At 52.8% G+C, this 14,569-nt stretch overlaps 5 protein-coding genes across 5 annotated transcripts; 3 read left to right on the forward strand and 2 right to left on the reverse strand.

The window, feature by feature from the left end:
* Window positions 1-1,148: 1,148 nt before the first annotated feature.
* BGZ61DRAFT_476833 (thiamine diphosphate-binding protein) lies at window positions 1,149-3,308 on the reverse strand (the record flags this gene model as incomplete). Its single annotated transcript, XM_046248840.1, has 3 exons — window positions 1,149-2,848; window positions 2,917-3,053; window positions 3,115-3,308. 3 exons carry the CDS (start codon window positions 3,306-3,308, stop codon window positions 1,149-1,151), a joined length of 2,031 nt encoding a protein of 676 aa, XP_046105063.1.
* A 2,404-nt stretch (window positions 3,309-5,712) lies between these two features.
* BGZ61DRAFT_531383 (uncharacterized protein) lies at window positions 5,713-7,534 on the forward strand (the record flags this gene model as incomplete). Its single annotated transcript, XM_046253694.1, has 7 exons — window positions 5,713-5,867; window positions 5,929-5,992; window positions 6,050-6,084; window positions 6,139-6,338; window positions 6,406-6,683; window positions 6,787-7,023; window positions 7,121-7,534. 7 exons carry the CDS (start codon window positions 5,713-5,715, stop codon window positions 7,532-7,534), a joined length of 1,383 nt encoding a protein of 460 aa, XP_046105064.1.
* A 922-nt stretch (window positions 7,535-8,456) lies between these two features.
* Window positions 8,457-10,897, forward strand: BGZ61DRAFT_218004 (kinase-like domain-containing protein). The gene is made up of 3 exons (XM_046238066.1): window positions 8,457-9,364; window positions 9,416-10,785; window positions 10,863-10,897. The coding sequence occupies exons 1-2, from the start codon at window positions 8,942-8,944 to the stop codon at window positions 10,454-10,456; spliced, it is 1,464 nt and encodes a 487-aa protein (XP_046105065.1). The 5' UTR covers window positions 8,457-8,941; the 3' UTR covers window positions 10,457-10,785; window positions 10,863-10,897.
* BGZ61DRAFT_531386 (uncharacterized protein) lies at window positions 10,586-11,211 on the forward strand (the record flags this gene model as incomplete). Its single annotated transcript, XM_046253695.1, has 2 exons — window positions 10,586-10,785; window positions 10,863-11,211. The coding sequence occupies 2 exons, from the start codon at window positions 10,586-10,588 to the stop codon at window positions 11,209-11,211; spliced, it is 549 nt and encodes a 182-aa protein (XP_046105066.1).
* On the reverse strand, window positions 10,898-14,179 carry BGZ61DRAFT_575664 (uncharacterized protein; the record flags this gene model as incomplete). The annotated part of the gene is made up of 3 exons (XM_046256196.1): window positions 10,898-12,854; window positions 12,998-13,552; window positions 13,733-14,179. The coding sequence occupies 3 exons, from the start codon at window positions 14,177-14,179 to the stop codon at window positions 11,262-11,264; spliced, it is 2,595 nt and encodes an 864-aa protein (XP_046105067.1). The 3' UTR covers window positions 10,898-11,261.
* Between the last annotated feature and the right edge of the window lie 390 nt (window positions 14,180-14,569).

Below are 14,569 nucleotides of genomic sequence, written 5' to 3' on the forward strand. Positions count from 1 at the left end.
GATTGAAGCTTAGAGAGTCTGGTACGGCTCTTTAACTTTGTTACCATTTTTTCTTGATGGACAAAGGGTAAACGGACCAGAATTGAACCCGGTCCGACTACTTATCTTCTGAGACCATTGGTAATACTTACGCACCCTTGTGGTGCGGCTGGATTAACCCCCCCTTGTTGGATACGCCTGGAGAAATAAGGGATAACGCTCTGTATAAGGCTATTAACTGGACACTTCAAGCGATTTTGACTCCTAGTAGAGGTGGCAGTGGCGGTAGTATGGCTGCTGGGAGACCGTAGCAAATTTGTGCACGGTAATTTTGTCACTATCGACGGTGACTACCTTACACAATCAACAAGTCTAGATTGTTTCTACTTGAATTGCTGAATCTTGGGATGCAAAGAAGCAATTGCACGATGCATGCTACGTGTCACGGATAATGGGACATCTTGATTGCAAATAGTAGTCAGTCTGACAAGTATTGCGGCCGCCTTGCGCTCTTGATATATTGCCCTGATTGCAAACGACGCCTTTCTGTTGATAGTTTCACGCAGGTGAGAAAGATCGCTTTAGTCAGGCCGTGTCGTTCGAATGATGTTCCATGCTAAGGCTTGTATGGGCGCTAGATGAAAGACCCCATAGCCCCAAATCGAGTAAATAAACCCCTTGTCAGTGCCAAGTCAAATCAAGGAAGCCATACAGACGTGTCGCAGGATTTTGTTCCACATCTTAACGACTTGGAGGATTATCAAGTATCAGCTAGGACTACTCGAAAGATTGTTGTCTGCAGTTACAATATTCAAACAGGACGAGGGAAATCCAACCCACAGTGACAACCCTACGGAGCAGGATCAAGAGATGCAGGACATACTATTGGCCATGATTTCATCGGAACTAGTAGAAGGACCAGAACCGCACCCACTGCTGGGGCCGCATTCCCGCCTGAGCCATGGGACTCGTCTTTTACTACTTCACTCGGTGATGAGTTTGGACTCTCAGACGACGAGCTAAGATAGATTTTAATGAACGGGTTTCAGGACATGCAATGGGATTGGAATACAATGAGCTCTTCCCTAGGTACTGGATTGTAGCGGAATTTTCTCAAGGATCGACCGAGAGTTGCTATGAGTTAATCAATTCATTCAGCCGCGCCTGCTTTAGTCTACAACTTCGGGGTATGTGACGAACTCATGTAGGCCCTTACCGGAGGGTACTACTGGCCAGACCGGAGTGTTCCTCTCCGTGACGACTTCCAGAAGCGCCGGCCCATCGTGTTCGATCAACCAAGTTAACTTCTGCTCAAGGTCTGCGGGAGAGACGACTCGATCGGCCGCGACGCCGAACCCCTGCGATGCCAGGACGAAGTCTGGATTCTCCTGCCGGCAGTGGGCGAACCGCTCAGCATAGTACATCCTTTGGAGGTCTGAAACCATGCCCATCCCTTCATTGTTCAACAAGAGCACCTTGACGGCGATATTATATCGGGCTGCTGTTGCTAGCTCCGCCAAGCTCATGCTTAATGAAGCATCACCATCAATGTCAATGACGAGACAGTCTGGACGCGCAACCTTGGCCCCGATGGCCGCTGGCAGGCCGTATCCCATCGTGCCCAACCCGCCAGACGTCAGCATCGTCCGAGGATGTCGCCAGCGATAGTGCTGAGCCGCCCACATCTGGTGTTGGCCGACGCCGGTGCTGATGATGACTCGGTCTTTCATGTGGTCCGCCATCTCGCTGAGCTTCTGGATCGCGGCTTGTGGCTTGATCGACTTGGAGGGGTTGTGCTTCGCATAGGCGGATAGCGGAAATCTCTTCTTCCAGTGTCGTATTTGCGAAAACCACTCTGGTCTGTCCGAGACTCGTTGAATCCGAGGAATCAGTTGTTTGAGGTTCGTCGCGCAATCGCCCAGGACCACCTCCGTTGCCTGGACCACCTTGTTGACGTTTTTCGGGGCAATATCGAAGTGGACGATGCCGCCTCGGTTTTCAGAAGCAGCAGCGAGAGCCTGGGGCGCGAACTTCGGGATGCTTCCGGTGACGCGATCATCGAACCTGGCCCCAAGCGCGATAATCAAGTCTGCTTCCTGCACAGCGAGGTTGGCGTACCCAGAGCCATGCAGCCCAAGCATATGCAGCGACTTCGGATCGTGCTCGTCGAATGCGCCGAGGCCTTGGAGGGATGTCGTGACTGGGATATTTGCCTTGTCTGCAAATTCGTTCAGGATCGCTGGTCCCTCTGGACGGGCGAGCATGCCCTGGCCGACGTATAACACCGGTTTTCGTGCCCCATCAACGAGCCGGGCAACTTCCGTAAGAGTCTGATCTAGGTCTTGGGGGGCCATTCTGAGAACTCCAGTGGAGATTGGCGGTAGACGTCTTAAACGGAGTGGTGGCATGCCGTATGGATGGTGTAATTGTTCATTCATGACGGAAGCCGGTATATCTACCAGAACTGGGCCGGGTCTCCCGCTGAGAGCGATCTCGAAAGCGTCATTGATCTTCTGCTCGAGCTCTCCGATCTGGGCGACCCTGCTGCTCCATTTTGTACACGCCGATGCGATGCCTAGGGTATCGGGAACCTGGAACTCGTCGCGTCCAAGAGATATAGACGGCGATAGGCTGGAGAGGACTACCATTGGCGTCCCGTCGCAAAGCGCATCTTGCATCGGTGTTACAAGGCTCGTGATGCCGTACGGCGATGTTACGAGAACAACGCCTGGCTTGCCAGTGGCTCTTGCATATCCCTCTGCCATATGTCCTGTTCCTTGTTCTTGACTCGCTATAACGGCATCGAGAGACTTCGAATTATAAATGTTGTTGAAAGGGTCAGATCGAATTGACTGGCTGGGTACGCCAACTATGGTCCTTATTAGCCAAATCGCTGTTCTTCAGATACTCCCGGTATTTGGGCCGGAAAATGCTCACATATTTTTTCCACCTTGCAATTGACCAAGGTGTTTTGAAGAATATCATGTCCGGTTTGTCCCCTTGACCGGGATAAGTTGGGATGTTGGAACATGGTGTCGCTCAACGGATCGAGCGATCCACAGCTGACGGCATATCTGAACAGCGTAGAGTTAGTAAACGCCACTGAACACGTCAATTGAAACTCCAGATACACACCCTTTATGACTAGGCTGAATAGGTGCTGTCGCATGTATTCCTTTTGCTATGCGAGTGGTCGAGACTGCTGCTGTTGAACGACTGACTGCTTGTTTCGGCCATACATGCTGATACGTGCGGCGTCGTGGCCGGCATGTCCCAGGTCCAGAAAGGAGCCGAACACCATTAAAGGACCTACAAATGGCTTTAGACATGACGACGTCTTGAGTTCGAATGGGAAGCGCCTCGAATAGGAGACACACCCGGGGCATAGGTTTCACGAATCTAGGATTTCCCCAGTTTGTCAAGAATGGAAATAGAGCTGAAAGCTACCAGTGGAACTGTATTCGAAGTAACAGAAGCTCCGATAACGGTGGATTATGACGGAGCCATTGACTCACAGAGCCATGGAATCACGGCGCTAGGTCTCGGCAACATCCTGCCCGCGCGTCGGTAATTCCCGACCTGGAAAGCCCGAGGCATTGGCTATTTGATCCGGCCGCAACGAGCCACTGCCACCCGCTGGCTTGAATCTAGAGCCTAGGTTGGAACATGCTGTTGCGGGGGCCTAAGGACTGATATAAACGCCTCGGCTTATGACTGTTGGCACCGTACTGGAGCTCCGTAATCGGTTCGCTGGCCGCTCTCATCCCGAATCCTGAATCTCAGAGAAACACCAATCGTGACATGGTACTCTCTTGTATTTTTTACACTGTTGAAAATCATCTACTGTGCAATTTTCTTTGGTGACGGACACGAGGCGGTGGCTGCGGAGTAGAAATCGATGCCTCTCAACTCTGTCGGCCCTGTTGTATTATAAACTCTACCTTCTTTCTATACGCGCTCTATGATTCATACATCGAAAGCCTCTACCAATTAGCAAGTAAAACATACAAACGACATTCGAAATGAATCTGGCCACCAAGCGGCGTTATACCGGATCACTTGTCGGACATGTCACAGCGCGAGCAAGGGATCCCTTTGGCGCAGGTGTACTTCGACGACCATAAGGAATTACGGTCAAAACAGCACCGTAATTGACAAACTCGGCCTTGCTCAACGGTCTGGTACATAAATGTGCCGCTAAAAGAGAAAATGCTAGCTAATACCTTCATGATGGACTTTAAAGTGGAAAATGTTTGTAGAATCCGATACGTATAGCACCCCATGTCCCAAACCACCACACGGCATTCGGATAACCATGTCGCCGAGGTTCTGCCAGTGTGGCCCTCTCGATAGCGAAACTTGGCCGCCTGGTTCACGATCTGGTCAAAGGCTGGATAAACCTCCTAGTCGGCAAATTGGATTTACACGACTGGCTGGCGGCCCTCAGCAGCCATACCGATTGCAGCCCCGACGATGTCTTGTTCCGTTATGGGCGTGTTGACCGCCGCTACACCGATGTAGACGCTCCAGAGTGGGCATATCCCCGTGCTGCTCCATTCCAGCGTGGCAATTTGCAGAGCCTGGAAGCCACGACTGTTAAAATAATAATATGATGAGTATCCTGGCATATGTAGCTCTGTCTGTATCTTGTTGTCCTACGTCCAGGTTTTAGCACCAGAAACGAACGATGCTGGGGGAGAGAATTCTTTCAGCAACGGCATTAGAGACAAAGAGGAGTCATCCATCCACCCGCCTGTGGATCCAGTGCAATTCGACCCGAGATCGCGAAGCAACAGTCAACAGCTGCTTCACCCAGCCGTTTGGCGTCAGGTCAAAACGCTGGGTCTCGAACCTTCCAATTTCCAGGAACGGGAAAGGATGGGCGAATCTTGAAGAAGACGAGCTGCGGAACTGTTATGCACGGCCGTCTAGGACAACACATCAGAGCATACGTTTTCCTGATATAGGCCCCTGGACGTAAACTGGCCGTTGTGTAGTTGACTGCAGCTGGACAAAGACTAACCACAGTTTACCGCACGGTTACAGCCATCAAGGCCTCAACAACCGGCCAGGCTCCGTAAACTATTTGCAGTGGGCCAATAGTGGAATAACAAGGCCGAAAAGCCGGCCGAGTTAATGTTAGTGCGACAGGACGGATCAATTCCCGCCTTCACCTTTCAGAGCGCGTTGTGGACGGATAAGCTGGGAAGAGGGAGCTATTTCCGCTGAGAGCCTTGAGCGCTAAGAACCCGCCGGTTAGATGCGTTGGCGGAGGCCACTGCCAGCGGTGCAAATAAGATTAAGTAGCTAAATTTCTAGTAGCTCCAGTGCCTACAGCGCCTTCAGCTTCCAGCGGCCACAGCGGCCACAGCGGCTACAGCAGTTATAGCGCTTTAAGCTTCTAGCTATAAAAGGCTGAGAGTATTATAGCTGCTAGAAGCTTAAAATACTATAGCTTCTAAAAGCTTAAAGTACCATAGCTTACATAGCTGCTAGAAGCCCAAGATACTATAGCTGCTGTTAAGTAGCTGATAGAAGTTTAGAGCGCTATAGCTGCCATAGCCGTTGTAGCCGCTGTAGCCACTGGAAGCCTAGCGGGGCGGTGCAAAATATCAATCATGTGATATTAAACGCACCGCCCCCGGTGCAGGTATGGATGGCCTAAGAAGTCAGAAGAACCAACTGCCTGTCTTCCACACCTGCTCTTCAACCCAAACGACCTCTCTACCTATCATGAACTGGGCCGCCTATCCCGAACACCGTTGCAACGCCCCCCCGGACGCCTTCGATCGCTCGTTCTACCGCAAAAGGCTATTAGAAGATGCAGCCCGACTGTTCAAGCCCGGGGAGTCCGAGGTGAAGCTTGTGTACGTAGCAAAGCAGCCGCAGTATGTATCGCTAGAGGTTCTTCGACACCTTGGGTCACTGATTAATAAATCCTGTATAAAGTGCTATTAGTGCACGAATGGTAACCGATCTCGCTTCCCTGGGCGAAGCTTTAGCGCCACTGGAGGTATGCTGGCTTGAATTCTCACCTCCCAAGCCATACGTACTGACACGCACCTGATAGCAAGAGCAGGCCCACGGGCTCTCCAGTGTCTTCGTGTAAGAGATACGCTAGAGTTGAAGAGTATCCCACAAATTCTTACTGTAACCCAGGTTCATCAAGCAACGACACTCTTGGGACCACCTGAAGATTAGCCTCGAGCTGATGCAGCGACTCCTGGCCTTCTTCGATGTCTCGCCGCTCTTCCTTGACTATCTCCATGGTTTCGGGTCTAGGAGTGACAACATAGGAGACGAGTACGTCAGCCATCGCAGCGTCGAATCTATGTGCGGCGACGAGGGCCTTCGGACCGGTGAGAACGCCCCTTCCCATGCTTTTGTATCCATCTCTAGAGGTCACGCTGATGACTAGAGCCAAAGAATCTTGCTATAACCTCAGATTTCCCGAGAAAAACGACCGGCAAACAAGGAACCCGTGGTCTATGCGCCACAGTGCACTTTACATGCAGCGTGACCCTCAAAAGGATCTTGATATCTGGATTTTAATCCAACCATCCACATCGTTTGAGTGTCAAGCCACAAGGCTTATATCTTCTCCCCACTGCCGAAATACGCTTATTCACTCTGCTTTCTTCTACTCTACTGGTAGGTTTTGGAGAGACTATATCAATGACCTCCAGAAAGAGCTCCTACCGACGGTATGTATGCCCCGTTCGGCTGGCACCCTGGTTTCAACGCCTGCAAAGACGAAATAGAAGATGGCTTCAAATAACTTGCCGGCTAGACTGACACAAAGAACAGGAGCACAAGGCCTTCTACTCCAGGGTCGGAGTCGCAGGCAACCACGATTTTTCACTCGCCTTTAAGGACTACCAACTCCTTCAGCAGCTGAACCAGGAACTCCTGCGAGCTCAGTACATAATAGATGGAAGCGTCGACGCCGCTGCATGCCGCAAAGAGCTGGCGGCCCAGCAGCCGGGATGGACAAACGACAATATGTTCACTGACTACATCGCCCAAACGCAAGAACAGCGTCGCGTGCTCGCACGGCTGCAGCGCGCATCGGAACACAGCCTCCAGACGGCAAGGCGTTCCATTCCCCTCGCTCTATAGCAAGGCTGACCCGCCCTCGCAGCTCCAGCAGATTCTTACATACCGCAACGACGAGACGAGCCAGCGGATTGACGGCGGCATCGTACGGCAGGCGACGGCCCTACACGACCTGGCGCGGGCGGCGGCCCGTGATAGCGAGGCGCTGGCATCTCTCGGGCGGCGTGCGCAGCGTGACTCGAGGACCGTCAAGGTCCTGACGATAGTCGCGGCTATGTATCTGCCCGCAGCGCTGGTGGCGACCGTGTTCAGCTCTAACCTGGTGCAGTCGGTCTCGTTGGGCGAGGGGGCGGCAACGGCGGAACACTTCCAGCTGGCGTCGCAGTTCTGGCAGTTCCCGGTTGCGACCCTGCTTCTAACCGTACTCACCCTTGGACCGGTGTTGGCGTGGACACATTTTCATAATGATGAGGTGGTGGCAGCGAAAGTAGCGCCATGAGCGATTCTCATTGCAGTTCCTCTAGACATATACTAATTCGTACATATATAAACGCCATCTCCATGGCTGCTCATTGTGTTCTATTTCTATTTTGCTCGCTCTTGCTCCTCCTGCAGGCGTACAAGTTAGCCACACGCAAACAAACGATTCACAGGGCGGATTATAATTACAGGGGTAAGAAGGCGGGGAACACGCAAGATGTAAGAGTGCTTGTCAGCCTAGATAATACCGAGTCAGCGAGATCCTTCTCTGCAAGAGACATTAAGAGGCACGGTTCTCACCTCCCACTCGAAGTTGCCATCGGGGAAAAGCTCATGGAGCAGAGCAACTAGCTTCGACTCGACGAGATATCGCGCATTAAGTACCTGTGGTTCCAGTCTCGACATGGTGAATTTATATTTGCAGCCTTGCGTTCGCAAATGAGGCAGATTTTGACGGTGAAAGGTAACCGAGGGAAACAGGCGGAGGGGGCGCGGTTTATTTCCGTTGAAGCGAGACCCGAACTTGCAGCCTCGTCTTATTTCATGCACAATTAAGGGGCAGTGTGATAGATAAGGCGAGCAATTTCACGTGATGAGAATCAGGCTGTAGATGTTTTTTCCCTCTTTCTACCTTGACCAGCAACAAAGACCTCAATTCAGCTATCGAGATGTCTTCACGTTCGGCGCTCACATCTGTCCTATTAAAATTGCTCAAGAGAAGCGACAGTGAACTCGACCGTGACTTCGACACTGACTCCGACACTGATATCCGACCCGTCTGGGAGACTGACGAAGGTCCTAGCGGCGAGTCTACGGCAAGCGGCCGGAAACAAGGGCGCTGGTACACTTCCGTGCATGTTATATTCATCAGCTGGATAGCTGATCAGCAAACTAAGCATATTGACGAGGTACGTAACTTACCTCGGCGACATGTTCGGTCTCCGACGCCGATTGGTCATTCTAACTCCCAAGAGGTACGCGATGAGGCCAGGAACTTTGGATGCAAGCAGGGTCGGCACGAAGGAATCGTCTTCCACGAGATCAATGTGGATGGTTCCAACGCACAACAGTTCCATCGCCACTTCAACGCTAGCCTCGCTGCCTCTAAAGCTGCTAGAAACTTAGCTGTGATTGTTTATCTCGGCGGCATCCGGTACTTGGGCGGCATATCAAGCCCAAACTCGTCCGTCGCGCACATCCATTCGCTCAGAACGACCAGTCTTTTTGGGACCATTGGCGCCAAGTACATCCCGTGGGACCTACAAGCGCTGCATAGTGTCGACGCCGACGTGCTGTTAATGACCAATTTTGCCTCACGCGAGTTTCTACACTGTCTCCGATTCAAGCCACCGGAACCCATAGTTCAGAATGAGCATCGCCTGGAGCTCCTGACGTTTAATTCTAACGATGCCAAGTCCTTTGCGGAATGCCTCTCCGAGTTCAACGACATCCAGCAGACTTTGGAGAGATCCAACCCACTCGGATTTTCGCTCGACGCGTCTGCAAACGATTTGCCAAGCGCCAGGTGCGGCACACCATCCAATATTCGATGCAGGGGCGGCGGATCAAAGTCGAGATTCCCTATGAGCCCCGGATGGCGATAGGGGAGGACCTGCGCATGCAAGTCAAGGATATCGGTTTCCGGCGTGACATCATATCAGGAACCCAGGACATCTGGCTGACAAGCCCCTGTTCCATGTTCACCCCCGAACACGTCAAGCTCAAGGCACAGGATATCTCCAGGCAAGCCAAACTATTAGTGAAGCCTCCTACTGGTTCCCGTGCTGAGATTTGGAAAATGCTTCTGGACTATCAGTCCGATATCGCAGATCCGCGGACCATCGGGACGGTATGTCAACGAAACATCTTGAGCCATCACCTCATGCTAATGTGCCACTAGATCTGCGTGGCTGTCAAAAGATTCATTCCTCCAAGCTCAGACACTACGCAGAGCGAGCAGCTCAGGAAAACTTTCCAGCTCGAAAGGAACAACCTCATCAAGATGGTGAAGTGGCCGCACCCCAACATCCTGACCATGCTCGGCTCCTTCGAGCTCGTCAAACGTGGCTCCACTGTCTCCTTCAACCTCATCTTCCCTTTCGCAACGGGCGACGACCTGGCAGCCTTTATGCGACTCCCCCTGTCCGCTCATGACGACCTCAACGGCCCCTACCCGCTCGGATTCGTCGTATGCGAAGAGTATGGTGCCTGGGCGCACGGCGTGCTGGATGAGTGCGCCGGCCTGCTCTCCGCGCTGGCCTACATCCACCACGGGCTCGACGGCCAGATCATCATCCATCGTGACATCAAGCCGGCTAACATCCTGATCCACGAGCGACGCTTCAAGTTGGCCGACTTTGGCGCCTCGCGCATCAAGTCCAGCGCGACGGCCTCCGCCACCGCCCGCTGGGCCGGCACCGAGACGTACAGCCCGCCGGAGTTGCTCCAACCCCGCGACGGTGAGGAGAGAGCCCGTTTCGGGCGGGCTCGAGATGTTTGGGCGCTGGGGTGCGTTTTGCTCGAGGTCGCCGTCATGCTAGCGGCGTGCCAACATGCGGACGTGGTGCCGTCGGTCGAAGGCTTCAGGATGATGCGAACACGGGCATCCGAGAAACCCGGCGAGGATCCCGGGACGGATGCGTTTGCGCAGACAATGGAGTGCGTGCGAGCCACGGCGCAGCTTTTCACCCAGTTGCAAGACAGCCATCTATTGTGCCTAGTCGATGTGGCCATGAAGATGCTCGACATAAACCCTGACACGAGACCCCAAGCATCAGTAATGTACGATCAAATGACGCGGACGTACGCGGCCATCGTGGATGAATGCCACATCGACTACAAACCTCCCGTTCGCGAAGTGTCCCGGCGTGATACCCAGGCGACGCGGCCTACATCCCCTGAACCGGATGAGCTGGCGCGGTTTTGGTACCTCGCATTCTGACACAACAACTACCATCGCTTCTATCCCGTTAAGCCGTCGACTATGATGATAATGTGCATGTTCTTGGCCGGTTGTGGACTTATCGTTGCTTTTACACTCATAATAGTACTTGACGTATCGAATTCAAAGATGGGTATTTGGGGTGTCTTGCGTTTCCCTGTGCTAGGGACTCTGCTTGGTTTGTTCCTCTCCTGGCTTGCACTTTCTCCGATCCCCTGTTACTTCCTTATGTGGGTGCTTAAGCGGCAGGCGGTCACGTATTTGGAGCCTTCCACTGCCGTCACAGGAGGCTTTCAAGAAGCCAGCCCTGATATATTGGCGGAAGAAAGGTATTGATTTTCCTAGCTTACAACCCGAGGTCCATCTTGACCAAATACTTCCAGCTAGACCACTGACGCGCGAATAGAAATCAGACCTTACCTGCATCACAAGAGGGTAGAACAGAATGTGGCTCTCCGCTCAACGACGCACCCATGGATGAGATAAACGTGGAAGAGGATCAGGCCATCTCCGACTCCCAGCGTGGACACCGATCGCGCTTCGCCGAGACCTGGAACAGTTCAAGAGCCGGGTCAAAAGTCGGACTGGAAGCCGCGGCCTGGATGCGAAAGCGCATCTTCAAGCCCGTGTGGCGCTCCCTCGTCTACACGCAAACGCTCGTCGACGCAGTCGCCAACTTCAGTGTTCATATGGAGAACCAGCGCTGGCTGCGTAGGGATCAGGCCATGGGGCGAACAGGGCCGATCGCTCTTTAGAAAAAGGTGCTGCGCCTGTAAATAATCAATTATATCGTCGCCCCATGCCATCAGACACAGCATCTTCCCAGCTCCGCCACCACGCGCTTTCCGAATTCCTGGGATGCCCCTGAGTCCGTCATCTGCACAAGCTCATCGCCTAGGCACAAGGCCACGGCGTCTCTGAATGTTTTCCCCATCAACGGACCCAACAGCGGCACGCCGTGCTCGCGCCAGAGCTCATGGAGCTCCCGGGACTCGAAATCTTCAATGCTCCGCTTGCCGAGCAGGCGCGATCTCGTGATGGGCTCCCACAGACCAATCTCAAGGAGGAGCAGGCCCACGCTGAAGTGGTCATATCCTAGATGAAATCGTGGCTCCGGCACCGCGCGGTAATCTGGGTGCAGGTAGAGTTTGTCGATGTCTGCGGCGCCGATTGTGAAGGTGGCCGGGCCCATCGGTCGGCTGTGGTTGAAACCAACGAGATAAGGAGTAGGAAGCTCATCGGCCGGCTCATCACGCTTTGCCGGCTCGCTAAGCTGCTTGTCAAAGAACACGACGTTGTGCGAGCTCACGTTCTTGTGCGCCCACCCAGCGCGGTGGAAGTAATGCACGCTCTTGACTATCGCCTGCGCCAGGGAGAAGGGACATTGGAGCGAGGGCCGCATCGTCTGCTTCATGATCCGGCGCAGCGTCACGGGCGGTTCATTGCCTGGGAGCTCAAAGAGCAATCCGAAACGGAATCCTGGGAGGTCGTGGAAGTAGTGCCGGCAGTGCAGGACATTGAAGTCGTCCGGTTTGGGCTGGACGGCGAATTGGCGCGCAATGGATTCGACGCGCGAGAAAAGCCTCTCTGGTACTTGGTCGACTGTATGTAGCTGGTAGGCAACCCACTCGCAGAGATAGCGCGACGGTTGCTTCTCTATGGAGAAAATGTCGACTTGTCCCTCTTTTCTCTTATGTTTGACCAAACTAGACGAGATGGCCAGGGATTCATCGCGAGATCGCGTGGCGGCTTCAGATTTCTTCTTCATAAAGCGCATCCTCGCGAGCAGCAGCGCTTGTCTTTCCCAGGACGGTATGTTAGTAGCACTGGACACTTCACGATCTTGGATGTTGTGAGTATCGTATACCTGATCCAGGGCGCCTTCTAGTGTGGTCAGCATCTCGGTTCTCTCCTTCAGCGGAGCCATGTTCCATAGCATGCCGTTCAACTCTCGAAGCCGGTTGTACACAGGCGCAATAGGGCTGTCCTGATTCAACCCTGCAAGAAGGAATTCGTTTTCCTCTCGAATGTTCTGAAAGATGTCCGAAACGGCCTGGAACTGCGTCCTCCCTTCCACCAGCCAAGAGACCTTGCTATCCTCTGGGCGGAGTTCTTTGGCCGGGTTGTCAAGCTCGGCAGTCAGGCCCGCCATGATATTCCAAATAGTAAATCTGTGATGCTCTATTTCTAGCTGCATGGCACGTCTCTTCTCCAGTAGACGTACAAACTGGTCATCAATGACTCGAAGGAGAGCGTGGTGTGTGACGAGATAGAGGTACGTCGAGACTTCGTCCATGGCCGGCCGCTGCTCTGGCTTTGGACTTAGCATCCACAGAGCTAGGTTGAGTGCAGCACGCTCTGTCGAAGGAAGGTCATTCTTCCGCTTGGTTAACCACGTCTGCATTCCGTCATTCACCCCCCCGTCAGCATGAAACCGGTACGTCGTCCCGTGGTTACTCCCTACATGCCGTCGTGACGCCCTGTATTCATCCACGCCCTTCTTCCCCAGCTTCATGAATACGACGAGCACGCTCAAGATACCGCCAAACGACCACACGTCACTCTTGCGCCCGTGCTCATAGTCCGGTGTGAAGCCCTCAACGGTACACTCGGGGCCAGGAAATCACCAGCTCCGCCTTTGAAGGGGGTCTTGGAATCCGACGACTCGCGGCGTATGCGTGACAGCCCAAAATCAGCAAGCAGAAGCTTTCCTTTCTTGACGAGGATGTTGCGCGGCGCAAGGTCGAAGTGGGAGCCTTTCATTCTAACGCCTTCGGCGGCGTCGACGTAGTTGTGCAGGCTCTCAAGGGCGGAGGCAAGGCCGTATAGTTGGTGCAGGAATTCTTCGTTGGACTGGAAGTAGACGGGCACAATATTGTTCACATCCTGGTCGAGCAGGGTCTGCAGCGACGTGTCGGCAAGCGGGAACATGAGGCACCGAGTCAAGCCGGACTCTTGGGTTTTAATTGAGTATGACGCTAGCAGTTGAATCATGTTTGCGTGGCGGATTTGGCGAAGCAAGAGAAGGATCTGCTTCTCGTTCGTGAATGTGTCGGATACTGGAGCGACCGCCATCTCCTTGCACGCGAGCTTGGCCTGTTATCGACTTGTCAATAAAATCAATTCCATGAAGAAAATCCGTCTTTCGAAATGGTGACTTGCCGGCTGGTTTTTAGTTGCGAACTCAAGAGCATGATGCGTCTCGTGAAGCGTAACTTCATACACGTCTCCATAAGCGCCACTGCCAATCTTTACTTTTTTCACAAACGGAAATACCGTATGCTCGTTGAAATTTCGATCACTACGGTCTTCTCGAAATAGCGGAGACATGACAAACCACTGGCAGTTGAAGAACTCGAAAGCAAGGGGGTGACTGCCTAGGATCTCTTTGAGGTGATCCATGTACTTGTACGGCAGCCGTGAGTCTAGATTCCCCAAATTCAACTGATCGACCTTGAGGAAATTTAGCAGCAGCTCTACAGGCTGGCTCTCCATCATGGCGAGGATGGCAAACGTCTTGTTGCCCCCATTCAGGACTGTATCGTGGACCTCTTTCCGCACCGTCGCTGGACCAACCTCGGCTTCGCAGAGACAGCCTTCGAGGTCGGTCTCGCTGGTGATGCGGGCGAGCGTCGAGTCGGCGAGGAACTTTTTGCCTTCATAGTTTTCGATCATGGCGCCCATGAGCTGGGACCTGAGCGATTGCAGCTTGGGTTTCGGCATGATTGCTGGGTAGGTAGCACCGCGAGTGCGGGAATAGTTTCTCAGTAAAGTGTAACGCCTTCTTGAATGTTGGACTGAAATATTACCGAGGTTAGAGTCGACAATGCTTATAAATGTAATTAGCCGTCTGGGAATTATTATTCTCACAGGGACTGCATGTAATGGGTTGAGCCTGTTATGGCCTCAGATAACGCACTCGGCTGACTCCAGGCGGAGCCTCACTCTTGCCAATGCATAATTAATTATTTAATTGAATGAGAGCTTAATATTTGAAAAATTAAAATCTTATATTTTTCAGTCTTTCTGAATATTATTCATCAAATTTTGATGTCGAAGTAACCCATAACTCGGCTTGATTCACCTTTTTGCTGCAGTTGCGTGTCCGACATA

The sequence above is a fragment of the Ilyonectria robusta genome (assembly GCF_021365365.1).
Source record: "Ilyonectria robusta strain PMI_751 chromosome Unknown BGZ61scaffold_8, whole genome shotgun sequence".
In the NCBI taxonomy this organism is placed as follows: Eukaryota; Fungi; Ascomycota; class Sordariomycetes; order Hypocreales; family Nectriaceae; genus Ilyonectria; species Ilyonectria robusta.